This window comes from Drosophila melanogaster, chromosome 2L, assembly GCF_000001215.4.
Source record: "Drosophila melanogaster chromosome 2L".
NCBI classification, from domain to species: Eukaryota; Metazoa; Arthropoda; class Insecta; order Diptera; family Drosophilidae; genus Drosophila; species Drosophila melanogaster.
The window spans coordinates 18,129,881-18,156,016 of NT_033779.5; the positions used below are offsets into that span (position 1 = coordinate 18,129,881).

General features: G+C 43.4%; 4 protein-coding genes and 1 long non-coding RNA gene across 9 annotated transcripts; 3 read left to right on the forward strand and 2 right to left on the reverse strand.

The window, feature by feature from the left end:
• Nucleotides 1-3: 3 nt before the first annotated feature.
• Nucleotides 4-8,203, reverse strand: kel (kelch). Of its 2 annotated transcripts, none has more exons than NM_165242.2 (6): nt 7,597-8,203; nt 5,694-6,095; nt 3,708-4,946; nt 3,083-3,645; nt 1,702-2,729; nt 4-1,640 (listed from the first exon to the last, which is right to left on the reverse strand). In NM_165242.2, exons 1-3 carry the CDS (start codon nt 8,049-8,051, stop codon nt 3,734-3,736), a joined length of 2,070 nt encoding a protein of 689 aa, NP_724095.1. In that variant the 5' UTR covers nt 8,052-8,203; the 3' UTR covers nt 4-1,640; nt 1,702-2,729; nt 3,083-3,645; nt 3,708-3,733. Both variants share the same exon structure in this region, with proteins under 2 accessions (NP_724095.1, NP_476589.4).
• Nucleotides 8,204-8,794: 591 nt separating this feature from the next.
• On the reverse strand, nt 8,795-22,537 carry Socs36E (Suppressor of cytokine signaling at 36E). Of its 3 annotated transcripts, none has more exons than NM_165243.3 (4): nt 22,160-22,537; nt 11,864-12,700; nt 10,563-11,370; nt 8,795-10,274 (listed from the first exon to the last, which is right to left on the reverse strand). In NM_165243.3, the coding sequence occupies exons 2-4, from the start codon at nt 12,645-12,647 to the stop codon at nt 9,965-9,967; spliced, it is 1,902 nt and encodes a 633-aa protein (NP_724096.1). In that variant the 5' UTR covers nt 12,648-12,700; nt 22,160-22,537; the 3' UTR covers nt 8,795-9,964. The 3 variants fall into 2 exon arrangements, with proteins under 3 accessions (NP_001260534.1, NP_724096.1, NP_523593.5); NM_001273605.2 differs by having other exon boundaries at nt 22,329-22,537.
• Nucleotides 15,218-15,619, forward strand: lncRNA:CR44478 (long non-coding RNA:CR44478). Its single transcript, NR_124351.1, has one exon. It is a non-coding gene; the product is annotated as a long non-coding RNA:CR44478 (long non-coding RNA).
• A 705-nt stretch (nt 22,538-23,242) lies between the features above and the next one.
• CG17681 (uncharacterized protein) lies at nt 23,243-24,636 on the forward strand. Its single transcript, NM_165244.3, has 3 exons — nt 23,243-23,749; nt 23,809-24,212; nt 24,266-24,636. The coding sequence occupies exons 1-3, from the start codon at nt 23,537-23,539 to the stop codon at nt 24,528-24,530; spliced, it is 882 nt and encodes a 293-aa protein (NP_724098.2). The 5' UTR covers nt 23,243-23,536; the 3' UTR covers nt 24,531-24,636.
• A 334-nt stretch (nt 24,637-24,970) lies between these two features.
• Nucleotides 24,971-26,062, forward strand: CG15155 (uncharacterized protein). Of its 2 annotated transcripts, none has more exons than NM_136024.4 (4): nt 24,971-25,180; nt 25,240-25,472; nt 25,535-25,648; nt 25,711-26,062. In NM_136024.4, exons 1-4 carry the CDS (start codon nt 24,986-24,988, stop codon nt 25,943-25,945), a joined length of 777 nt encoding a protein of 258 aa, NP_609868.1. In that variant the 5' UTR covers nt 24,971-24,985; the 3' UTR covers nt 25,946-26,062. The 2 variants fall into 2 exon arrangements, with proteins under 2 accessions (NP_609868.1, NP_001260536.1); NM_001273607.2 differs by having other exon boundaries at nt 24,971-25,177.
• The last annotated feature ends 74 nt before the right edge of the window (nt 26,063-26,136 follow it).

A 26,136-nucleotide genomic window follows, 5' to 3' on the forward strand; every position in this document is an offset into this window, starting at 1 on the left:
TTTCGTTGAACTATTTTATTATGAATTAGTTAAACTCAATACATTTGTAAGTATGATTATATTTATGTACCGATCTGGAGTATTGTATATGCGCTTGTATATATGTATATGCATGTAAATAATACCTGTAACTCTAATTGACTTAAACAATAGGATTCTAGTGGAGAGCTTGTACAATAGTTGGCTAAATATTATTGTTCCGGTTTAAAGCCATAACTTAACATACTGAAACGAAGCGGTCCATGTGCCAAATGCCATGGGGTAATGGAAATTTGAGTAGGCAGTGGAAAAATAATGGAACTATCATATCAAATGCATATTGCTTAAAGTGGTTACGGAGAGTGATATGATGTGGCTCTTAGGTTACCTATAACTCGACATGACACACAAAAATTCTTGTTTCAACTACAACTACAGTATGCAACATAATAATATACGATCTTGAGCGTTGGCTGGTCACACAAAGTCGCCCGATTCTAGAGTAATATCAAATTCTACAATGTTTAAGTGTATATCTTTTTGATTTTTAAAATGAATTTATAATTTTGCTCGAAGTTCATTTGGTCGATTCGTTATGCTTGTATTGTTTTGAGATCCAATTTTGTAGAGCAGCGTTGTAATTAGAAATTCCGCACAGTAAAAGTTCTCTGTCCCTGGAGACATAAAATCTTACAAAAATTCCTTGCACATAGCGAATTGAAAACTGAAGTAAAAACTGGTCTTTCTACTATAAACTGGTATCACTTTTGAATATAAATATAAAACCCAGCTTACTTTTAATATAAAATCGTAAAAGCCGTACAAAATTTATGAGTTTGAGAGAAGTTTAACTCCATACTTAAATATTTTAACTACAACGCTGATCTACCAGAAGCAACTTATTTTATCCACATTTAATCATTGTGCTCGTTCAGATTATTGCTGTTGGTAGTGCTTGGAAGGTTGTTTTGACTGCTGGTTGTCTCAGTCTCGTTATCACTTAAGCTGACAGGATCTACAACTTCGATATCCACTTCAGGAAGCGCTATTTCAGCTACAGCTCCACCAACAGCTCCCTCGAGTTCATCGGCAGCGATAGGCTTAGGCTTGAAGGTGTTGTTATCAGCATTAAGTTTGTAGTTCTTGTAGGGATCTGGCGACCCAGGAGGCTTAGGCTGCTGCGATTGCTGTTGAGCTTGAGCTCCTTGCCGCTGAAGTCGCCTCTGCTGATTGCTGAAGGTGGGACTCTCCGATCTAGCCCGTTGCAGCAGAGGGCGCTGCTGATGATAGGTGGAATTGGGATCGTAGTCGCGGGATCTTCCGAATTCAAAACCATTCTGCCACTGAACGTGCACATTTTCGTAGGAAGGATCCTCGTACTGATAGTTACCAGCCACCCTATTGGGGTTTCTCTTTTCACCGTTCCTCAGGCGACTCAAAGTGCTGTGCAGTGGGCGAGCTGATGCATTTGCGTCTCTTCGTATTGTAGAAGCTGCTCCGGCTGCCGCACAAGCTCCAGCGCAGGAACTCTGGAAGCGTACCATATCCTGGGGAAGACCACTCAAACGGGGTGTGCCATACGGATTTGACATCTGAGATGCCACTGAAGCTGTATCGCAACTCACGCAGTCACGGGAAAACATGAAGTTGAAGTCAATTACCTAATATGGACGTACATAGTCAGATTCGTTCGAGGTAAAAAGAAGAGAAAATGTTTTTTACCTTGCAATCGGGTCCCTGGCCAATCCACAGCGGCAGCCATTTGTTTACTAGTAGCCATTGCAAACTGGACTTGGAGATACGATTCAAAGTCCCATTGCCATTGGTATCTCCAGATGAGCTCGAGCGTGCTGCTGCTGTAGAAGTTTTCTTCGCCAAGGTTACGCTCTTTCCCGATCCAGTGGATGTAGTTTTATCCAAAATTGGCGATGCGGCCGTGGAGGATCCTCCCGACTCCTTAGCGGGTTTGTTAGCTGTTTTCACTTTCGGAATGGCTCCTGTTGTCCGATTGGCATTAATGTTGGATGAGCTTGGAATACTATCTGCCGCAGAATGCTCTTCAACAGCTGCTGCTGCTGATCCAGCTGCCCCCGCGGACGCCGATCGGGATGCTCGCTCCATGGACACATTTGGCGTCAATGGGGAATTATGGGCAGCCATGGCAGCTGCCGTTCCAGACGTTTTGTAAATATTGGTCATACTCTGCGAGTTCTCACCGTGCAGGCAGCTGAAGAAACTGGAGGCACTGTTTTTCACAGGAACCTTAACATTTGCATACTCCACCGGAACTGTGGATCCAGCTGCTGTCATATAACCTTGACAATTTGGAACATTGCAAGTGCCGGTCCCAGCTACGCCAGGAGCTGCTACTCCCGATCCATTGGCGTTCAATCGAATGTGTCCCACGGTTCCGAAGTGCGAGTGTCCCAATACCGCGTAATGTCCGCCCAAGTTATAGTGATCGATGTTGCCGCATGACGAGCTAAGGTGCCTTTCAATTCTTCCGATTCCATGACCCAAAACATCGAGACGTGTATAGAGCGGAACTCGATTCGCAGCGGATGTGCGGTAAAGTGGCTCATCTCGAATCTGCTCATAGATGTTCTCGTATCGCATTGTTCCCGCTCCGGCGTAAGGCAAATTGTAGCCGTCCGTGGACTCAGTGTCGTCAAAACTGCGCTGGCGTTGACAATTGGATCGACTGTTCGTATAAAGTGGAGTACAACGAAGACCGCTTCCACATCGATTTCCTAGAGTGGAAAATATAGCGATTAATGAAAATTCATTTGTTATACGAAAAGTTAGAAACTATGCGTTTAAATGCTGATTTAAATGTGGGCCGTTAAGAACTAATAATTGATTTGAACTTCGTGTTTGTTTTGAAGTTTAAATGGTTTTTGCTTCCTACCTCACAACATTTAAAAAGGCTGTTTGCTTAAAATATTCACGAAAATGAAGGCAAACCGATACGTACAAAGTTATATAGCACAAGCAACCGTTCAAAAAGAGGTTAATTGAAAGACAACTTTTGAGCACTTCATACTTAAAAGTACGAATCAAGCTAGTGTAACTGTCTTCTGCTTAATATTATTCTTAATCTCACCATTCTGCATATCAATCCTAAAGTTGCGTCTGTAACCAAGGCCAGATCTCACGGCTCTCGGAACATCATAGGCGGAGCAGACTCCGCCGGCGGCAGATCGATCATACAAATCATTCCTATAGTTATTCATGGGCAGTATGCGTTGAGGTTGTTGTGGCTGTGCTTGCTGTTGTTGTTGTTGTTGTGATGGTGCTGGAGCTGCTGCTGTTGGCGGTTGCGGATTATTGTTGGCATTAGGTTCAGTGGGAGCTGGTTGTTGTTGTTGCTGAATTTCCTCGGCATTTGCAGGGGCATTGGCATTGGCGATGGCTGCAGCTTGGTTGCTGTTGCTGCCGCTGTTATTGTTGTTGTTGCTGGGCTGTCCAATTGGCGCGTAGATGTTCTCGTAGTGCGGATGATTTGGCTGGGGAGCTTGAGCCGGCGCAGCTGGAGCTGCAGCCGCTGCAGCCCCACCAGCCGGCGCCAGATTACCGTAGATGGCACCACCAATGGCGCCCTCCATCGTGCCCTCCGCCTGGCTATTCTCATCATCCAGCAGTGCGATGGCCAACGAAGCAGCTTGGCTGAAAAGAAACAAGAGAGATTATTATAATTTGTTTTGGTAACAATGCTTCCATTGACTTACCGGGCCAATGCACCCTGCTCTTCCATTCACATGGGCTTGTCGATCATACACACGCCCGCATAGCTGCGTCCGATGGTCATCAAAGCAGGCAGTATTCTCCAACTGTCCGAGTCCGGGCAGTAGACCTCCACAGAAGCTAGATTTGAGGTGCCATCATCGCCACCGACCACATACAGCAGGCCATCATGAGCCACCACTCCCGCATTTCGCCGGCAATATGACATGTCTGCCACTGAACGCCAGGAGTTCGTTTCACAATCGTAGGCTTCAACAGATCTTCTGACCATGGGACCATCGTGACCGCCAACGGCATAAAGGATATTGTTCAGCACTCCCACTCCGGCGCCACTCCTCCGCGAACTCATTTCCGCCACATTAACCCATGTGTCCGTGTCCGGATTATAGCGCTCCACTGAAGATAAGCACTGACGAGTGAAGCCATCGTAACCGCCCACGGCATAAAGAAGTCCGTGGACGACGCCTACGCCCACAGAACTGCGACGCGTGGACATGGAGGCGATAAACCGCCAGATGTCAGTCTTGGGATCATACATCTCGGCACTCGACAGACCCGTAGTGCCATCGAATCCACCCACGGCGTATATGCAACCATTGAGGACAGCTACTCCCAGGGTAGATCGTCTGGCCTCCATGTTGCTGCAGTTTGCCCACTGATCCGTGGCAGGATCGTAGACATCTACGGTGCGCACACGCAGTGATCCATTGAAACCTCCGACAGCATAGACTTTGTCACCCAGGACACTTAAGCCGGAGCGGCATCTGCGGTTGGGCATTTCGGCGGCCTGGTACCACTTTTCCTCTCGCAGATCATACCACTCCACCGATCGTATAGCCTTGGGTGCTTGTCCTCCAATAACGAGCAGTATCTTGGGCATGCCCACCGGCTTCCTGGGCACCGTTCTAGCGGACTTTGTCTCAGTGGGCAGTAGATGATAGGTCAATGCCTCAATGATGAGATTCTTGCACACGATATTGCCCTCGAGGAGGATCTCCTTGTCCACACGTTGTGTGATGTACTCCTTGGACAGGAACGGCAGACGCACATGCTCCATGAGCAACGAGGTGAACTGTTCCCGCATAGGAACATCGTAGCGCAGCCAGGCGATGACGCACTCGTATACGCGCTCCTCATTTGGAACCGAAATCCGGTCGTTGCCAATCAGGCTGATGACCTGCTCGTGCGAGAGGTTCAGAAACTCATCGAACTGGATCACCTCGCTGCAAATAAACCAAACACAAGCAGTTAGTAATGGGGCGCAAGGAATGAGAGGAGTGGGCTAAGTAAATTTAATTAATCGCAACCGGTTCAATGGTTTATATTGCACATTTGCTTTCGGTTTTGCGTCTGTTTACTGTTATATAAACTTAATAATTAACTAATTTTGTTTCTGCCTGATGAAATCAATGAGAACTTATATAATTCTGATACTTTGGTTATTACTAATTCAGTAGTTGAATTCGAAAATATAATTAATATAAGATTAAATTCGTGATCTTATGGAAACCCAAAATTAGCGACTTCAAACAGATGCTGGAAGACACCAATGCGTGACTGTTAAACTATTTAAATTTTGATACATTCCAAACACACCTAGGAATTTAATCGTTTTTATAATATAATTAAAAATCCTTTTTGTTGAGTCTAAGGAACTTTAACTTGACACATGTTATTAAATGTTACTATAATTATTAAAATATCTGATCCCATTAATCGATTCAATTGATATTGTTGTACGGCAGCTTTCTATCCTCAATAAATAATAAATAAATAGTCACTTCACTGGAATTTAAATACGAATTACTATCCGTAGATATAGAACAAACTAAAGTGAGTCTTCCCAATATACATGCTCTAAAAGTGAACACTGAACAGATACAGTAATGGATTCCTATCTGTAAACAGGCAAATCAAAACAATTTTATATTTGTCTGCCCATACTGCGTCATCACAATCTAGCCACTTACTTGAAATGCTGCTCGATGTAGGTCTCTGCGTAATTGAGAAGTTCCACGCAGGCATGAATATCGGCAAACTCCCGGATGCCGAGGCAATTACTGGCATCCAACTGAGTTTGCAGGAAGTCGCAGCAGGCATCTCGCACATCCGTGAGCTGGAGCAGGTTGGCGGCGGTCAAGAGGACTTGCACGTTATCCTCGTTTACCTCCACCGTGGCAGTGTATACGTAGTCGATGAGCAGCTCCAAGGCCCGAGCATCGACACTCTGGAGGGTGATCCTCGCCTGCCGCGACTCCTCGAAACTGGTGAACATCGCATAGAAGTACGGACTGCAGGAGGCCAGCACCATGCGGTGAGCGTGGATCTCCACATCGTCGGCCACCAATATCACATCACAGAGCTGTTTTTGTCTGTTATAGGTAAAAATATATATATATCAGATTTGATACATTTTTTTGTACGCAGTAAATTGGTTAGTAACCGTCATGTATCGACAATATTGAGACTTTGAAATCCACTAGCAATAGATCGTTTTGATTGCCAAATAAACAGTTTAAAAGCGTGCTAAATATCTTCAAGGCTGGTATGTATGTTTGTAAACAAAAGTGCTTGAATTTTTTCAAGAGGAAAATATTTTGTTTTGTAAAAAGAGACGGGGATGCTATTAACTGTGCAAATTATGGCGCCATTAAATGATGATGACTACTCGAAAAGACTAAGATCTTTTGTCTTCAAAATCGTAAGGTGTTATAATTATAACCCAATAAAAAAAATCTCATAGAATATACACCTCACGAAATATTTGTGTGATTCAATTCCCAATCAAAAAGCAATCCACATTACAACGCTCGGCTTACTTTTTGGGTTATACCACATTCACTTTCGCGCCGAATACGATATGATTGGTCCGAAAAAAAAAACTCGTTTTATGTAAGCTACCAATAAATTTTCCATACGCCCAGTAGTTTTCCAAAAAGTAAGCAAAGGCGGAGACGCGGAAGCGGAATCGAAATGCGATTCGAAAACGAATATCATTTTTGGCCGCAACCAAGTTCAAGGTCGTGGCCCAATGCGAAACCCGAAGGCGTAAGCAACTCATCATAATAAAAACTAGACAATAATTAATGCGAATGGCCCCACGACAAAAGCGGCGGCAAATATTCGTTTATACATATGTAGTGTGCAAACACAAATATTAGCAACGGCCAGATAAACAAAGCGAACTGCGCAAATATGCGAGAGACGATCATCTGACATTTTCAGAGATTTTATTTTCGCATCTTGGCCCAAATCTCAAAGCTCGAGAGCCAGTCGGTCCACCTGTTCCCGTCGAACACGCAGGGATTGAATCATGCGCCTTTGTCCGGGAACAGAGGAGATGAGTTTATAATAGAGTGTAGTTAGCACAGTTCTATTTATATTAAGTTGAGGTAGGTCGTCATATTTAACAACTGAAAGTTTTAGTGGTAGAAACTCAGATCAGCTTGTTTTGTCAAGGAAATAGTAACTGGGAAATAGCTGACACCTTTTTAGAACCTGAACGAACGTTCAGCTGGTTTGCTGTTGAGCAAACAAATGACATTTGAAACATTTTTCGAACCGTTGTAGGTGTGCTTATTTACATAATCAGGCTATAAAATCACATAGATCTAATTCTGCATATCATTAAAAGTCCTATGTGGGTGCTGTGTGTTCTATTCTCCAGGGCAGGTACAAAATAACCAATGTTCTACCTAAGGTTTTTAAAACCTCTCACAGGTAGGAATTAGGATATAATACTATTTGTGGATCTAAATATACTGCCTTAAGGTCTTTAGAAACCCTGGCTACTTCTTTATGATGCTTAAGGACTTAACCAAATTTTATAGTCGTACGAACTGATCCTTCGACAGGATCTCGTGCCATCCTTACTTTCTCATCTCGTTCATGGCGTCGAAGGAGCGCGCCGTATGCTGTTCATTGCTGTACTGCCCCACAGTGCCGCGCTCCTTGCCATTTGGCCGCTGGACGTGCTTCTGGGAGCTCTCGTCCAGGGAGTTCTGGCTGGCGTAGCGCAGAAGGCAGCTGCCCCGCTCCAGGCCACTTCCCTCGGCGGCGGGATTCTGATGGTGGTGGTGCTGCTGCTGTTGCTGCTGCAGCAGGCGGTTGCGCTGCTGCATGGCTGCCACGCCCACTGCGGCACCTAGTCCGGGCGGTGGCGCCACGAACTCCGCTCCCGCTCCGCCTTCATTCTGTGCTGGTTGTTGTGGGTTCTGACCCTGTTGTTGTTGCTGCTGCTGCTGGTTGTTGTTGTTGCTGTTGCCATTGCTTAGGTTGCTCATAATACCGATCGTATATTTGGTTAGCAGCGCACTCAGAGCTATCATCCGAAACGGATCGGAAACGGAAGTCGCAGCGAATCGAAGGTGCCTCGCCTGGTCCGAAAAAACAAACCGAGGTGGTGAAAAATTGTACACTTTTTGGACGCGACCAGAGCAGTGTGACCAGCCTCGGGTTGGTCGCAAGTTACCACTAGCGATGAATACTCATCGATAGTCCGATAGGCATTTTCAACCAGTTCTCACTGAGCTGGCTTTGTTTCCAACTATAAAATTAATGATAAAGTCATTTAATTTTTGAATTTTTGTAATTCACTTGAATTACATCTTAAATATGACCTCTCCCCTTTAATTTTTATTTATACGTACGTTTCAAAAAGTGTGATTTTTAAATTGATATACAAACTAATATTCCACATTTACCTAAACTTAAAAAAAGCATACCTAATTCATCTTATAAAAATATATAAATAAAATTGCAAAAAGATTACAAATATGCGACACAGAATTCATTAAGATTGCATATTCGAATTCCATAAAAGAAAGTAAAAAAGGTTTAGTTCAGCATAATCTTGATAGAATATCTATAGATATTTTATAGATATAAAATAAAATAAATAGAAATCTATAGATTTTAGTTGATTACTCTCATTTTATAAAGAATTCACGACTTTATAATGAAAATAACGAATGAGTTAAACATTCATTTGTTAAAGATATTAAAATACATCAATCATTTGGGTTGATTATGATTCCACACTTCTGATTCAAAACACACTTTGAGATTTTTTCTAATATCTTGATCAACTTTATTTGTTTGACTCTTTTTTCGATTTTGTTTTTGAATATTGATACGCATGCTCATCAACATGTGAGATATGTAAAATACATTAAATAGGTATTGGAAACAACTGCTTATTGAATGTTTACGAATAACAGCAACCACCTAGGTAGGAATACATGATTTATAATTCATTATATTAATATAGCTACAGCTTAATGCGAAAATCGGTAGTATTTACAAATGCTCTACACGTGTACAACTGACGGGTTTTTTCTTTTTAAACAAAGCACTCGCTTGCGAACGAAATCACTTCGAATAAATAAATAAAGTATATTCATAAATAGGCGAAAATTACATTTGGAAATTTGGCTAATGAGAGAGTTTTACACTAACTAAGCTGCATTCGTATCTCGTATTTACACGTAACAGTAACACATCATTTAGATTCCATACTTCAAATAAATACAATGAAATATTACAAGAATACCAGCGATTACGAAAAGCTCGATTGGCCCTTCTTTTTGCAATACTTATGTGTGTAGGAGAGAGGGTTGCTTTAGATAATAATACTTAGTTTATAGTACAATTAGCTAACTGCGATTTCGATTCTACATTCTACCAGCTCGCTTTCAAGAGTGCCACAACTCAAAAATCCGTCCGAGCTGCATTCCAATAGGTGAGATATATATGGTGAACATTTGGTTTTTGATCCATGACAGTCTTGTAGTAGCGAGCTAGCGATTTTGTTATGTGGCTTCGCGTTTGATCTTTTAACTTATGGTGGCGGCACACGCTGCACTGGGATTGTCTCAGTTTGAGTTTTGGTTTCTGGGTTCTGTTTGCCCCTCCGTCCACGTCCTGATCCTCAGGAGGAGTTGGAGTGACGCTCCGGCGTGGCGACAGTCTTCTGGTAGCAATTCAGATTGGCCGACATCCGACCAAAGGCGGCTGCCATGCGGTTGGGCAGCCTGCTGAGGTGCTCCTGAAGATTGGACGATCTGGATGAGGACGGAGCCGATGGGCCCGACGCCGTGGTGACCTGCTGCAGCTGGGCCACCACCTCGGCGTGCTGAACGTAGGAGACCCGTATGTTGACCCCCTCGTCGTCGTCCTCGTCCACCTCGCTGCCGCTCTCCACGTCCTCGTAGTAGGTGAAGCCCACCTGCTGCTCCTCCCGCTATACATTGCCGTAGTACGGCATCGGGGTGTTCTGGTCGATGGGCTTGACGCGCAGCTTCTGCTTGTAGTGATACTCCTTAAGGTAGCTCTTCAGCCGACCGGGCAGCTCCATCTGGTTGATCCCGTCGTAGCTGGTGTTGGACACAATGGTCGCCCGGGAGAGCTGCTGCAGGGAGAAGGTCTGCCTTCTGTGCAGGGGTATCGTCAGGCAGGGCTCGAAGAACATCACGCAGGCGGGGTCCTTGTAGTGCTCCAAAAGTCCTGTCACCGTGGGCGCCGTGAACACACACGGATCGTGGCAGTCGAAGCTGTAGAAGAATGGATATCGTTAGTCACCAGTTTGGATTTCAAGGTGCTGTGGAATTTCGAGTTTTGAAATATTTAAAAAGTTTAAATGAACAAATGTTGGATTTTCAACAAGTGCTGTCTTCAAGTCTAACATTGTTGCGATAAAATGAACTCATTACAGGCAGCGACGACTCATCAATATAATTTAATCGGAATTACCAGGAATTGTCTATCATATTTCAATGACTCGCCCATGCATGTCAGCTGCGGATTCCGAGAAATCCGTTGAGATAAGGACTAGTGCTCACCTGAACTTGTGACCGCTCTGCTCGATGCGAGCGTGCAGTGACCTGCCGTACTTCCGGAATGTGACCGAGAAGAGGAACTCCTCCTGGGCGGAGTCGCGCAGCAGGAACGTGCCCTCCGGCTTGCCCTCGAGCAGGTGCTCCGCCTCGTAGCGGTCCATCTTGCCCCAGTAGAAGCTGCTGTTCGTGATCTTCTCGAGATCGGGAACCAGGCAGTGCATGAAGTCGATTTGCGAGTGCACGGTCATGTTGCGGGCGGCTCCGATTCCGGCATGGCCAGCCCCTCCGGCGGGGGCGACCGTGGCCAGGGGACGTGGCCGGGGCGGAGTCTGGGGCGACTGGGGGGCGGGCTCGGTGACCACAGTTACGCGGCCGCCATTGGGCGACTCGACCACGAAGCCCGGCGATGTGATCCGAATGATGAGCTGATGATGGTGATGGCTGGCGTCCGGAACGGCGACGGAATTTCGTATCCTTTGGCTCTGCATCCGGCGCTGTGAGCCACCACTCGATGTGCCCAGCGTGGGCGGTGTGGAGCGGCGGTCAGCTGTCCGGGATTTCCTCGGAACCATCGCCACCACCGCAGCGGCATCCTTTTTATTGCTCACGGAACTGCTGCTGCTCGGCAGCATATCCCTTAATCCTCGGATGGCGTCGCGGCACTTGCACTTGCAGCATCGTCGCTTCGAGGATGTGGATGTGGACACGGATGTGGATGCGGATCCGGAGGCGGAGGATGTTGCTGCTCCCATTGAAAGTGCTTTACTGCTGCGACTGCGGCAGCAACTGTTGCTATTATTGCTTCTGGAAACTGTTTTTTCGGAGAACAAAATTTATTATTAATTTGATTCACTTTAAATTTGATGAGATTAGGTCGGATTCTCTTCTATATTGGTCAGCTGTGCACAGCGAAAAATCCCTTGATCATACTATACATTTCGTCGAATTCATTGAACTGAACAGAAAGTGGCATTTCCAACGTTTCACTTTCATGAAATTTTTTGGTGAGTAATTCGAAATTATTATGGTTCTGTTCTGAATTCTAGGCAGTAGTTAGATTGTTTTGATTAGCTTTTACTCACTTTAAAAAGTTCATGATGTCACTACTTGATTGGATTTCATCACTTGGTTAAATTTTTGAAATCACACAACTGAATCTTAATTGCTGACAAATTGGATTTAAATATTATTCACTTATTATATGTTTTGATTCGTTAAAAAAAAAAATCGTGCCGATTTTTCGCTGTGCACTTTCCAAATTGAGAAGAGAGTTCGCTCGCTCTCACACTCCGACTTTTGCCCACCTGGCTTGCTGCTGTGTTGCGTTCCCGCCGACAACATATTGCTGACTGGCAGCGACTCGAGCACTTCGCAATACTCGACGACTTCGGCCTCGTGCTGCTGCTGCTGCTGCTGCTGGTGGTGGTGGTGGTGGTGGTGGATGTTGCTGCGGCTGTTGCTGTTGCTGCGACGCCGACGCAACAGCGACTCATCCAGGTCGTCATCGTCGTCGGCTTCCAAGGGGCAGTTGGCGTTGCCGCCATGGTTGTCGTGCAGTTGTAACGTACTTATCGCAGCGCCGACGCTTCCCGCTAAACCGTTGTTATTCACGGGCTGTCGTTCGGTTTTGGCCGCTTCCGGCGAACTGCCAGCAGTTCGATTTGTCACCACGCCCACCTCGCCGTAGCCGCCCTCCAGCGTCACATTCACAATCTGCCCATTTGCATTCAGCGAATCCGCAGACAGGGCGGCGGCGTCGTCGTCGGTGGCACCATCTGCGCATTGCCGCTGCTGCTCCTCCTCCTGTTCCACCACCTCGGCGAAACTTTCCACCTGACCAGCGGCCACCGGATTGCCGTTCTCCATTTTGGCCAGCTGGATTTTGATGATGATCTGACGCACTTCCGCCGGCGATGTGGCGGCTGAGACAGTGGCCTCTGTGAGGATCTCTTCCACCTGCAGCTCCTCCTCGTCCAGGCTGATCGTCTCTACTAGTGCTGCTGCTTCCCTGGGGCTCGAGCTGGCGGTAGGATTTCTCTTTTCCTGGCTATTGGCGCGTGCTGAGAACTTGCTAAGGTGATGACCCATTGGAAGCTCGAGGTGGGGCAGAGTCCTAGTTGGCGTGGACCTCCGATTGTTTTCTGGAATGAAGGAATGGGAAATCGTACACTTAGTTTACATGTGCCATCAAACATTTAATGCCTATTGCTTTATCCACCTTTATTATTTACTGGGAATTGACAGTAAAGAATTATTACATGGACTAATAGAAGATCCCGCCGTTAATTTCAAGTTAATTATTGACCAGATCAGTTAGCACGTTTCGATTTGGTTAATATTAGCACCCAGCGCATTTCGCAAGATCCAGAAATAGCCGGGTTCCGATTGGAACGAGTTTTGCCCAGTTCCCCCAACGGCGTGCGAAGTGTCTTGACCTACAGCAATGAGTCCATCCACTTGGCGGGGGCTTCACCAGTGCGTTAATTAGCCACTTGGACAGACGGAGAAGTACCACAGTGGCACTCCGAGTGGGACTTACTCGTTCGCCGGTCAAATGGGCAATTAAATGCCACTGTCTAACTATTTTGATTAATGGAGCTACCCCCAGCTGATCTTCTGCGGCACAGAGTTGTGTATATCTCCCCCACGAACTGACTCATCATCCCGGAGGGATCTAGTTGATCTGGGTGATCTCGTCATGCATATGAGGACGATAAACAGCGGCATTCCAATCCCACGCATCAGTTAGTGCTCCCCCAAAGAGCAAGTACACTCGAACATTTGTTCACCAAATCGTTATGGGCTCATCCTATTTTTAGAAACCTGCCCATGGAGAGGTGATGAATCAATGTGGAAAGCGAGTGCACACGACGCCGTGCACGTAGTGCCTCCATCCTTGATTCCAATCGCATTTGACTGACTTGCGGGTCAAGCTGCCCTACTTATCTCCATTTGAACGGCGCCCACAAAGTACCTCCTCCATTCATGGAACATTCTATATTATTCACAGCTAAATTCTACATAATTCGTGTGCACGTCATTACGTCTCTCTGGGAACTGGGTGTTCTGGCGGGCAAGTGAAATCGCACTGACAAGTCCTTATCGCACCCGCATCACCAGGATGCGTCATCGAGCTTCCAACTTGAACCATATACGGCATGATGGCCAAGGTACACGTACAAAGCATTGGTTAGACTATGTACTGACTCATCTGTTAGTGGTAGGAATTCTTGGTAGTTACCCGGAGTCGGAAACACGGCGATGAGTATGAGTATGTCACCGCTGTTTCTTTTTTTGCTGCAGGTGGCTTTTCCCTCAATGGCGAAATAATTGGATCACCGATTGGCCAATAAGGCCCTCTGATTGATCGATAATGAACTGTCATGGTTGTGAGGTAATAATGAATCCAGTAACTTCCTGGGTTTTTACACTGAGTACATTTAATCAGTATATAGATACTTTTGATAGATACCTTAACAACTGGCTTGAACTTATGTTTAGATTCTTTGAATTCAAATGCTACATACATAGTACAGGCGGTTTAGGAATCCATATTTTAATGACCCAGAAGAAGATAATATTCTGCGCAACAATCAATTGCGAATTCAGGGAAATGCGAGATTGCCTTAATTAGAAATCGGACATATTTTATTATTCCAAGTTCCCCTTATCTGTTCGATATTTAAAGGCTGCCAAGCACGCACTCGCCCATAAAATACGCCTTATTTTGACCATAAACTCAGTATTCGCGCTAACGATTAAGATTGCGATGTTTATGTGAACTTAGTCAAGATTGTTTATGGCGGCGATGAATTGAAAATTACCAAAAACAAGGCCGCAAAATGTAATCAACGAGTATGTGTGTACGTATGTACGTACACTACGGCCAGGACTTGGGCGGAAACAATGATTATCAATTCCGGGAATCCTGCGGCAATTGTAGTGGGGAGTTTGGCAGAATTCCCTCGCCCATATAATACGACTTGATTTGGGTGGGCCGCAAATGGGGAAATTCGCTGGAACAATGATTGCAGACGAGCGTCTATCACTTCAAACTTATCGAACGTTGTTCGACCTTAGCGACTGATATCAACCCTGAACGATTTCCGTGGAATTCCCTTGTGTTAATCACCTAACGAGTCGCCTGTGAGTATCCATATGTATGTATGTGCATACATTTGTACGTACAGTCGCGTCATATGTTTGCGCCTAATCAAACACAGAAATGGGAAACCTTGTTGAACAATTCAAGCAATTAACAGTGCATATATTCTCACCACTTTTCCCAAAAATGGAAGGGAAAATATTCAAGTTGCTTCCCGGAAATGCGACCCGCAAGCGGTAAACAGTCAAAAATTGCAGCTTTTTAACGAGAATCGAGAAATTATAAATTAAGTGTTTTAGCCGGAAAACGATATGTATGAGTGCGGCCGCCACTGGCGTCGAAATTATAGGGTGTTCGATGGATCATAATGGCCCCAGCGATTCGATTTGTATGCACCGTTGGCCGCCTAACGGTAATTTGCACACTTATAGATACATAGATACTTTTTTTCTTCTCACTTTTCATGCACGACTCCATGCCGCACGTGCCACAGGCAATTTATCGCATTCAAATCGTACGATTGGATCAGGTGAGTGAGTGAGTGAGTAATCAATACATTCTGTCTAACGTTTGACACGATCGTTCGCATTAACCGCAGATAATTATTATCATTTTTCCCCCGATCGAAAGACTCAGCGACTCCGTCAACTTTTGCTGTTTGCTGTGTATTTACGACTATGATGAAATACAAAAAGAGTGACTTGAACTCAAGATTCAACTTCAGATTCCAAGAGACCCGCATGAGACGGCAGCCAGCTAACAAAATTTTTCAATGGAAATACAAAACTGAAACGGCAGATACTGAGATACTGAACTCGGGTCAGGCAAGAGGGACTGGATCCGCATGGACGACTACACTGAGAAAATTCCATATATTATATCAATAAGAAAGGATAAACGTGAACAAACAAACCCTAAATTTACTTCTGTCAAGTTAATAAAAATGGAATAAGATAAGCATGGCTTTAATGTGATATCCTAATACCCAAAACGAAGGCTTTTCGCTCAGTGCACCTCGAGGGTATCCGTAGGTAGGACAAGGCGTTCCATGAGTCACCCAGACAATGAGTAGCAGCAGGCTGTCCTAGGGACCGAATCCCGAGTAAACTACACACAGCCCCGTGCATTTCTGCCTACCGAGTATTTGGAGGGCTCGTCGAGCTGAACTTTCCCTCTTTACCTTTTTACTTTTGTTTTTCTTTCACTCCGCCGCTGCTGCTGCCGCTGCGCGCCAGTTGCCAGTTGCCACGCGGAGCCAACCGGCGGTGGCAGCTGAAGTTTTTCTGCGCCGCTGCAGACAATGCGAAATTTCGTCAGAAATCCAAATGCGGATAATGATCTAATACATAACTTGTTCGGGGTAAAAATGTTGATAAATGTTGCCGGCCAGAGACGGATGGCGATGGGCGAAAGAAAGCCAACAACGCGCAGTGGTTTGAATGGCTAATAAGGGACTGCTAATGAACGGGGGATTCACTGCCCAGAAATGTAGGAGAAAACTTGCAGAACTCAAGAGGAGATACATACATATGAATGTATTCAAATGTGAAGCAGAAAAGTGAATTTTATTTGCATTTATAACAGATTTGTAGGCAAAACGTTGTGTCTAAAAATAGTCAAAGACAATATATAAATACGAAACAAGATTTGCGTAAACCGAATGAATGGATTAATGACAAATTTAGATTAATTTAAAATTGTGAAGCCCGCTCATTCGGACAACTTGAAATAATGTAGGGGTATCATAGGTCTACAACTCAAGAAGTGAATATTCAAATAAACAGCGAAAAAAGGTTGGGTAGCAATTATGAACTTGTACAAGAATTGCCAATTTGTACTGGGATTTTTTCCATGTGCAAAAGTGCAAACAATTCAAATCCAATCTTATTATCTGTAAGTGAATAATTTTCGTACATGGGCCGCGCCCCTTCGTCAAGGCCCGTTATTAAAAAACCATTTGTAGCCCGGCACTCGAAATGAGTTTTTGTAACCTTCTCAGCTAACTTGGCCAACAACATTTGAGCCATGGCTTAGCTGGCTGTCCCACTGTTGGTATTATGTATTACGCAGAAATTGTCACAACAAAGCAGCAAAAGCAACAGCAACACGAATTGCGGTCAACGGGGCGTATGGGGAACGCACTGTGGGCTAGTGCAAAAAGCGAGTTGGGAACAGGAGTCAAGCAAGCAGCTGAATACTCTACGGAATGATTAACTTCCAGATTTCAGTTTTTCATTTAAATGGGAGCAATATTATAGGTGTAATTCTTATGTTTCTAGTAAAGCTATAAAATGTAAAATCAGAATCTATTTATTGCAGTAGTAGTAGCACTAATCGCGCATGCTAACGACATGATCACGAAGTTGTCACTGCGATATAGTACAAAATAAATAAATATGTATTTTATTATACATATGGCGGAGACTTGTGAAGCAGCCAGTGGACCCAGTTGCCATGCGGAGGAATCTCGCGACGAGAAGAAACCTCAACGACAATGAAAAAGCCAGCGACTCAGGAGCGAAAAATCCGCGGGTTGGAGGGCGTAGGATTTTAAAGCGAATTCAATTACTTTTTGTTGCCGCCGACATCGCTGCTTATATTTTGTGTATTTCTCTTTTTGTTTCCATTTTGCTTTGCATTTACTGGGAATTCGCAAATGAAGTTCGCTCGAAAATAAAATCACATGCAAAGCGGAGCAGTAAAGTGCCAAAGAAACTGGAGTGGGGCAAGTGGGGCATGGGGCATGGGGCATGGGGGGTGTTCGCGTTGGGGATCTTGGGAAAGTGTATGCCGTTTTGATATATTTTTTCGCAGGAAAATTGAAATGGGATTTATTACGCTTCGGGCACTCGGATTCGAAATTCGCCCATTCATCGCGCCGCGGGTCGAAAGTGATAAACAAACAAAAAAAAAACGCCGCTCATCTTTCAAGGCGATGCGGCATTCAAATGCCAGTGCGATATATGGAACTTTAATTAGCGTTTCCAGTAAAACAAATTCAAAGTTCGTGACTGATTATGTTCGACGGGGCTGCTTCTGCTTGAAGGCTACCTAGTGGTACAATATGTATCTCCATTGACGTAGGAGCACACATTTTGTTTATATTACGTTTACGCCCGAATTTGTTATCTCGCTTATCACGCACGAGTGGTGGCGGTGGCGGAGGGGGGGGGGGGGTGTGGGTCGGTGCTGATTATCTAGGCCCGAGAGCGATAATAACGAAAATAATAATATTAACATTTAATGTGAAGAGAGGCGATTTCTTGGAAATTCGCACACATCGGACTAACAGCGCTCCATTATAAATCCATCGCACACAAACACACTCGCATTCATATGGGCGGAAAAATTCCTGGAAAATATGCACACGGTACTCACATGCCGGTGAAGTCATGGAGTTTCTGTATCTGTGTCTGTGTGCGGTTTTCTGATTAAACGAAAGCACTAACGAAAATTCAACTTAATTCGGTCCCAGGTCCGGGTTAGGCCCGAATGTATCTAGTTCTTTCCCCTTTTTCGCCTTTGGCCAAAATGGCCAAAAAAGATGGTTTCCCCAGATACATTTGAGTCGACGGGCTCTCCTTTTTTTCTGTTTTGATTGAGCCCAAGTTATGACCATGGGCTCACGGAACTTTTGTTACGGAAACGGTAACGGAACACCAACTACCTGAATAAATATTGTGTTCTTTTTTTTTTTTTTGATAAGTTTGTTGTGGAGGCATTGTCATATCACAATCGCATTATCTCACAAATAAGGCGGATTCGTCGTTGCTAGCTTCTGAACTTATATATTTGTATACATTTGTATTTATCCCGAGTTTAGTTCGGACAGCTAATAATTTGGGGGACTGTAGCTAATAGTTTGATGGATCTACCAAAGCATAATTAATTATGCATTCTAATTTTAAACACAAGGGATTAGAAGCAATAAAATTCCAACCGTTACTGTTTTGAATGATGACGTTAAGCCCAACCTATTCTGGACTTTCGAAAGGCATTACCTACCCCAAGTTTATAGAAACGTGACTGCGGCTACCATTTGTAAATTAATCAATATCAATATTAAGGTGTTTGGATTTACCTGCTTCAGGCTTCGAACGGAGTTCCCAACTGAATACCCGTGTGCCAATAACCTGGCCTTTTTATTAACCGATATGGCAGCTAACAATGGGTCGTAAACGTGATTGATTAAACACATATACATACATATGTACTTTTAAGGCTTTAAATATAGCGATTACGAAATCAGCTATCTCAAGAATTAAATCGACCTTTGCCAATAAGTAGTCAGTAGTCGGCACACACAGTATACAAATTCATTGATAAATTACTACGAACCGCGAAATCAACACTAGCAATATACTATGTATGTTCAACTCACAAACAAATTCGCTTATCAACAGAAACGATTGCGAAGTGGAAACGAAACGGAATTCTAAGAACAATCAAAAGCATTTCGTTGGCTTTTCCAGGGAAAAGCAAATATGTACATACATAGGTAAGCATGGGCAGTTGGGGTGAAGTGGGTGGCGAGGATAGTGAGGGGCGTGCAGGCGGACATGCGCCGAGATAACGATAAGGATGAGGTAAGGTCAAGTCATTAGATATTATTATTATTACTTTTAATATTATCATTGGCCATGCAAACAAGCATGCTGCTAATATCGCCGCTCAGGGATTTTAGATCTCCGATTTCCAAATGCGCTCATCAAATAGAAAGATTTACATAAGACACTTTTGAACTGGTTTTCGGATTCAGTGATTTAGTTGCTTTTTTTGTAAACAATGATCGGTCCAGTTTTATGGGTCATGCTACCAAATGGGTTACTACAGAAATTGAGAAATATTATAATATTAGATTACATACATATATGTATATATATGTAATTTAATTTTAATTTTAATTTTAATTTTAACTCCAACGGTTTCAAGCTGGCATATGTGTATATGTAAAAGAAAATAGGGGTATGATATTTTGAATTACTCAGTTCTTTATTTTCTATAGTTTTTCTGGATAGTCATGACAATTGGGTTTGAGGTAATTGCTATTCGACGGAAACAAGTCAAGTAAGATATACGGAAAATCTACTTATTAGAGATGACTTCTGTGTGGTGTTACCAAGATTATGTGAACAAATATGTACACTATATATCGAGGAATAGTTTCTGGGAAATCCGATGTGCTGAAGTATTACGTAGTTGTTTCCGAACTCTAGGGGCTTTATAAATGTGAAAACAAGCATGCATATGTGTTTCAATTTTCGATAAATTGCAGTTCCCTGTAAAACACCCCCATGTGAAATAAAACCCTCCTCCCCTTTTGGTTAACCTTTGTAAACCCACTCGAGATCCACTCACACACTCACAATTGAGTGTTTTGCCCACATTTCACTTTTGGCATTGCGTTTCAATTGAACAAATTCACGCTAACAATTAACAATAAACAATAACAAATTTCCGACGAAAAATCTCATCGAAAAAAAAAAGGAAAAACAAACAACAATGGCATGAAAGAGGAAAAGAGATGGTGGGTGGGGGTGCGAGAAAGAGGCCAACAGTCTACCTATGATTGGTGTGCGATAGAGAGGGACTATTTCGTTGCTGGGCAGACAATTTGGCATTTTTTGCAAGATCGCTATGTGCCTCTCCCTCGGGGCAGCTGCTGTCCCGCTCCAACACTAGCACTGCACTTATCCTGTGTTCGAGAAACCATTTCACGTGAAAAGCTATTAAAACAAAAAATTGAAAACGCTCTCAAGTTTAATACGAAAATTCAAGGAAATGAGCGGAAGAAGATGGTAAAAGCGGGTTTTACCAAGAATAATCAAAAAGTGCACACACATACAGACATACATACATACATACATAGGCACACAGAGAGAAACGAGCGCAGACAAGAACAATTTGACGCATTACAAACCAAGTTAATAACACCTTTTCTTCCGAAGGGTACAACTACGGCAACAGCAAGAGGAGGACCAATGTTCCCAGATTCCCCTACCCCTACCAACCATCCTCACCGCCCTCCCTCTCACTTCTTAACCCATTGTTGTTGTACGGCTTCGGACGAATTCAGCCGCTACACCTTTACATTCATACACCTTTAGCAAGAAGCCATGGCCAACAACAGGGCCCAGCAACAACAACCACTTTGCTATAGGCCATAACAGCAGCGCAACCAGGCCTCGATATTGGTAGTGGTGCGGCTGGGAGAGCAGCGCAAGTACAGTGAAGCCTAAGCAGCAGAAGAACTTAGCAGTATTGAGTATTGAGTTTGGTTTAAAAAAGTTAAGCAAAGTAAATGTTTATATAAATATAATTAAGTTATTTTATATAATTAATAAATTATATTATATATGAGAACAACGGGTAGTTTGATGGAACCATCAGTGTGATTATGGTCAAAATGTGTAATACCCAAATGAGTTTTTAAATTTTACTGACATAATATTTAACCCTAATCCATTTTCAAAATACCTTTAAACTAAAGATTCTAATTTAAGTTTGCTAACTTACAAAAAGTGTGCTAATCCAATGATTCAAACTTCCATCTACATAGATACTTTTCCCGAAAGTAAAAAGTATAATATATCCTACATAATTCCTACGAGATATTCTTAATTTTTTCACGAAGTTACCGCGAAGTTACTTTCGAGCGACAAGCACAACAGGGGTTAATCAATACAAGTTTTGACAGCTCATGTTATCAGTGATATTCGATATGGTTATGTTTGGCGTGGGAAAACGCGGAGTGGAATGCGAGTAAGTGGTTGTATTTTCTTGTGGGTGCGCACGCCACTGTCGAGGCTTCACTGTATCCGCATCTGCTCGTGCGCTTGCATCTGCATCTGTATTCGTGTCGTGTGGCGCTGTGTGCGTTTCAGTTTCGAGTCTGTGTGAGGGCCAGCTTCATTTCAGCTTGGCTTGCGGTGTTAAATGTTTGCAGCAGCATTTTTCATTCAATAGCCCGAACAACAAGAACAACAACAACAACAACAACGGCAGCTGGCTGCCAACATCATCACACAAGCGCACACACACAGCCGCGCGAACCACTCAGAGTGCCTGCGTGTGTGTGTGTGTGTGCGTGTGAGTCCGCTTGTGTATCTGTGAGAGTGAGTGCGAGTACGAGTATCTTTGTATCTGCTGGTTCGCCTGGGCTGTCTGTCACTTCTCAGAAATCGGTCTAAATTAGAAAATGCGTTTCTGGGAATTTCGTATCGCTCTTTTGGGCCCACGGAGCTCAGCGAACAACATATATAAAAAAATATACATATATATGTATATTGTCAGTATATATTGTAGCCATTCCCCTTACGTCCAGTTCGCGGAATATTGCGCCTTTCCCTAATAAATTTATCAATGGCATTTGCAAATATTATATAGCAAACAGGGCAACTATTTATTTTGCTTAGTAATTTATGCAAACAGCGAGCGGTTCAGGGAATTCCAATTACCACAATGTGGTAAACACCTAAGACAGTTTTGTATTTACCTCTATTTTGGTTTGCTGGCTTTTTTTTTTGGTTTCGGTGTGCTCGTTACTTTTGGCTAGTTGGCAATTTGGCTAAACCGTAGTTTAAGCATATTTTAGTTTTGCTTTGAAAGATATTTTCCCCGTTTTCACGTTATCTCAACCGTTTGGCTGGCACATACACACTCACACTAGCAAACACTAATTGATTGCACTTTTCGATCTGCGATGGCACTGCACTATTTCCATTCGACAGTGTGCACTTCCACTAATTTGTGCAATTTCACTCGACGCAACGAAACCACGCACGAATCCGAAGAAGTATCGCTTCCCCGAAAAGTATCTGTATCGTTCGCACTGCGTCCGCTTCGTTCCGTTTCTCCAGTGTGACTGCCAACGGAATCGCCAACGATACTGCGACCCATTAAAAATTCCACAATGGCCGCGGAAAAAGTAGCACTAGCGGGTGGATAACTCGGCTAAGTGGTCGCACATTATCGCTAGAAATGGTGGTGAAACTGGAAAGTGGTCGAGTTTCAAAATACTGGTATTCGTATACTCTAGCACGGGCTCCAACCCGTGGCATCATTAGCAGTCAGGACGGCAATGCTTGATATCCTTATAAATCAATATGGCCGCGCTTAACATCCTTAGAATTCAGGATGGCAGCCCCGCTAATGCTTAGAATTAACAAAATGAGTGGAATTACTTGAAAAATCAAATTAACGGTGACTTAACTTTTGTTTCCAAAATGTGGAACTCATTGTGCCGTAGAATTTTTGAAAATATATTTTGAAAACATATTTTCCTCCATGAGAACTTCTTGAAAGTTTCCAATGAGAATTTGTCACAACATTTTATTTGATTTCGTTCAAAAAAATATTAAAATTATTCATAATTATAAAACGTAGATAAGAAATTCCAAAACAAGAGCTTAATACACTCAAAACAAAAGTCGGGTCTATACAAAAGTAAATTTCTTATTGGACAATTACACTTAACAAATATTTAGTCTAGTATTTGCTGGTCATTAATCCGCTAACGTTTTTTCATTTTTGCGATCAGGTCTTACAATCATGTTCTAATAAAAACTAAAGATAGACGAACATATAAATACTCTTGACTATATTACACATTCCTTTTTACACAATAAATCCCAAAAATATTATTATTATATTAAATTCATGATGGAAAATTATTATTCTAAGCAAAATATTAAACAGCACAGGAATAATGAGCTCATAGCCGCGATTACTTTCATATATTTATTAGGTTTAAAATGGTGGCATTAAATCGTGATACCTTTACAAGGGTATAACAATTCTCTCCGAGCTTATCAACAAGCAAATAAAAACAAGTAAGCCGGTGGCAATAAACAGTCAAGAAGTTCTCTTCGGCATGGCAACTGTGGGACAGCTGACGAGAATCACGGATGTGGCCAATCTCAAGGATCTGCAGATACTGTATCTGAAGGATTGGCCCAGCAACTGTGTCGGCTACTTCTGGCTGGACAACTACTTGCGATGGATGGATCAAAACCCGACGTTGAAACACCTTAACTTCTATACTTTGGATAATGATTGGAGGAGCGATGGATTGTTTATACTGGTGGTCTGTGGAAACGTTCTTACGAACTATTGAGTATAATCATTGAACACTTATCATTTCAGCATCGTTATCAACTATTCTTCAGTAACTTGAGCAAGCAAAAAACCGATTTGGAAGTTGCGCTGAAACAATTGGATTGGTCGAGAGGATTTAAAGTCAGTGCTATCCATGAGATCCATCACAAGATCTACAAGCAGCTGGCTCTGGACCTCGGGCTCAACATGGATCGAGAAATGAATACCATTATGTACATCCTGAACCGTGAGGAGGCAGAGAGACTGCAGATACAGTGCCCGGATGGTTATTTCCTGGACAAAGTGCGGCTGGAACATGCAGATCTTATTAACGATCTTTGGTCAGCTCGACATCCCGGCTCGCTGAAGCTCATCCAGATGCTTATAACATACAATACCAATGTGGGATTGTATGAGAAGGAGTTGGGTTCATTATGTGCTTGGTGCTTGAGGTACTAAGAAAATGAATTCTGAATTGTATTGTATCTTTAACCAAGTCTTACAGACTGCAAAGTGGATTCCTCGGTGCTTTGGAAGTGCTCCCAACCCACCAACGTCGTGGTTTGGGCCTAGTTGTGGCCGCCGCCATTTCCAAAGCAATCGCAACGGATCTACAGCAGGATATTACGGCTTTGGTCAATATAAACAACAGTGCTGCCTGTCGTGTGTTTGAGAAACTCAACTTCAGGTTGATCCAGGACGAACACTACTACTGGAGCATGATTAAGCCAGCAGCAGGAGGCCAGATATCTTGGCCCTGCGACGAATAGGGCCCACACCGTTAGTATTATTGGCCAGAAATTGCTTACAAATGAATTGTTTGTATACCTTATATACCTTTGTAGTTGTAACCTTAAGAAATATATTCTTCAAACTAAGTACAGATGATGCTTGACGAGCTGCACTTCTATTTGGATATTTGATCGGAAAGGTTGTTTCGCTTGAAGTAAGTGTGCAGTCAGTTGAGAGCTAGCTTTTAGCCAGCTAAATATTTTCACAATTCCCCATTGCTGACTCAGTTTTAACTGCCACTTAGCAAATGATTCTGATCACATTCAAGCCAAAAGGCTTTCGGATATCTTGATCCGGCAGGGAATAGGCCCAGACAGCAAATAGAGATACAGCAAAGTCTACAGCGGCTAATATGCAAAATATCTAGAAGGTGCCCTGCTATCTCAGTGTATAAATTGAATCACCGTCTAGTTGCCAGGGATCAGTTTTCGAAATGGATCGTCTGCAGCAGGTCGGCGTTCAGCAGTTGGGTGATCTGAAGCGTGTTTTCACCCGGGAATGGCCAAAATACTGCAAGGAGTACTACTGCCTGGACACGTTTCTGGAGCTATATAAAAAGGACGATCAGCTGAAGGATGTGCAAGTCTATGCTCTTCCCAATCTAGAGCTCGGAATATTTGTGATCGTGGTATGAATGCGGTTGGTGGTTGTGCGATCTTTTATTTAATTTTTATGTGGATCGTTAAGGATCACTATCAGATATTTGTGGGCTTCCTGGAAGCTGAACAATCAGAAAGCCTTTTCAAGGAGTCCTTACTCAAGTTTAAGCTCTATGGAGGCGAACAGTTCGCCTCAATGCCAAAAAGGTATTTCAATGTTGCCAACGACATTATTCAAGCGAAGAATCTGAAACTAGATCTCGACTGTGTAACACTTTCCCTGGTCTTGAGCAAAGAGGAAGCCCTGCTTTTTCAAGTAGAGTAAGTTCATCCAAAAATATATATAGTGCATGTGCCTAATAAACCGCTCTAAACTTTAACAGACCTCCAGCCGGATTTTCCCTTAAGCCGGTAGATATAGACGATGCTCAGGTGATTAATGATCAATGGGAATGGAGTGAGCCGGATTCCCTTTCCGTGGTCCGCCGTCAAATTCTGTATGACACAGAAAGAAATTCATGCTATTAGAAATAAATTCTCAATTACTATTACTTCGCAGGGCTCCAGATGGCTTATTGGCAGTCCTTCAGGTCAAGACGACCTACAAACGCAGAGGCTTCGGCCAACTGATTGTGAAGGAATTTGCGAGACAAGAGGCTCTGCTGGGACGCGATACAATCACCGAAGTGGTTCCGGAAAACAAGGCATCCTTGGGCCTGTTCACCAAACTGGGCTTTAAAATCAACGACCAGTGTCACTGGCTGATGACGGAGCCGCCAAAAGGAGTTCGATAAGATTAAGGACTTGTTTATCTGTAAATGTTATTTTTTTTGTAGATTTAAATTATTAAAGCTGATAAGTTTTAGCAGCTGGCAAAAAATGTACTGGCTGGCCATAAGAAAACCACACGTAAGAGAATCTAACGATTTGAAGAGATTGCATGAAGAGAAATAGACAAGCTGCTTGATTGAGTCACCCAAACAAC

Bases quoted from the DNA above. Each gene is read 5' to 3' on its own strand.
- CG17681 (NM_165244.3), top strand. From the start codon at position 23,537: ATGGCAACTGTGGGACAGCTGACGAGAATCACGGATGTGGCCAATCTC. The intron at 23,750-23,808 runs GTCTGTGGAAAC...TTATCATTTCAG, and splicing joins ATGGATTGTTTATACTGGTG to CATCGTTATCAACTATTCTT. The intron at 24,213-24,265 runs GTACTAAGAAAA...CAAGTCTTACAG, and splicing joins TTATGTGCTTGGTGCTTGAG to ACTGCAAAGTGGATTCCTCG.
- Socs36E (NM_001273605.2), bottom strand. From the start codon at position 12,647: ATGGGTCATCACCTTAGCAAGTTCTCAGCACGCGCCAATAGCCAGGAA. The intron at 11,371-11,863 runs GTGGGCAAAAGT...CCGAAAAAACAG, and splicing joins GCAACACAGCAGCAAGCCAG to TTTCCAGAAGCAATAATAGC. The intron at 10,275-10,562 runs GTGAGCACTAGT...ATTCTTCTACAG, and splicing joins CAGAGCGGTCACAAGTTCAG to CTTCGACTGCCACGATCCGT.
- kel (NM_165242.2), bottom strand. From the start codon at position 8,051: ATGATAGCTCTGAGTGCGCTGCTAACCAAATATACGATCGGTATTATG. The intron at 6,096-7,596 runs GTAAGGATGGCA...TACCTATAACAG, and splicing joins GCCATGAACGAGATGAGAAA to ACAAAAACAGCTCTGTGATG. The intron at 4,947-5,693 runs GTAAGTGGCTAG...GTTTATTTGCAG, and splicing joins TACATCGAGCAGCATTTCAA to CGAGGTGATCCAGTTCGATG.
- CG15155 (NM_136024.4), top strand. From the start codon at position 24,986: ATGGATCGTCTGCAGCAGGTCGGCGTTCAGCAGTTGGGTGATCTGAAG. The intron at 25,181-25,239 runs GTATGAATGCGG...TGGATCGTTAAG, and splicing joins TCGGAATATTTGTGATCGTG to GATCACTATCAGATATTTGT. The intron at 25,473-25,534 runs GTAAGTTCATCC...AAACTTTAACAG, and splicing joins GCCCTGCTTTTTCAAGTAGA to ACCTCCAGCCGGATTTTCCC.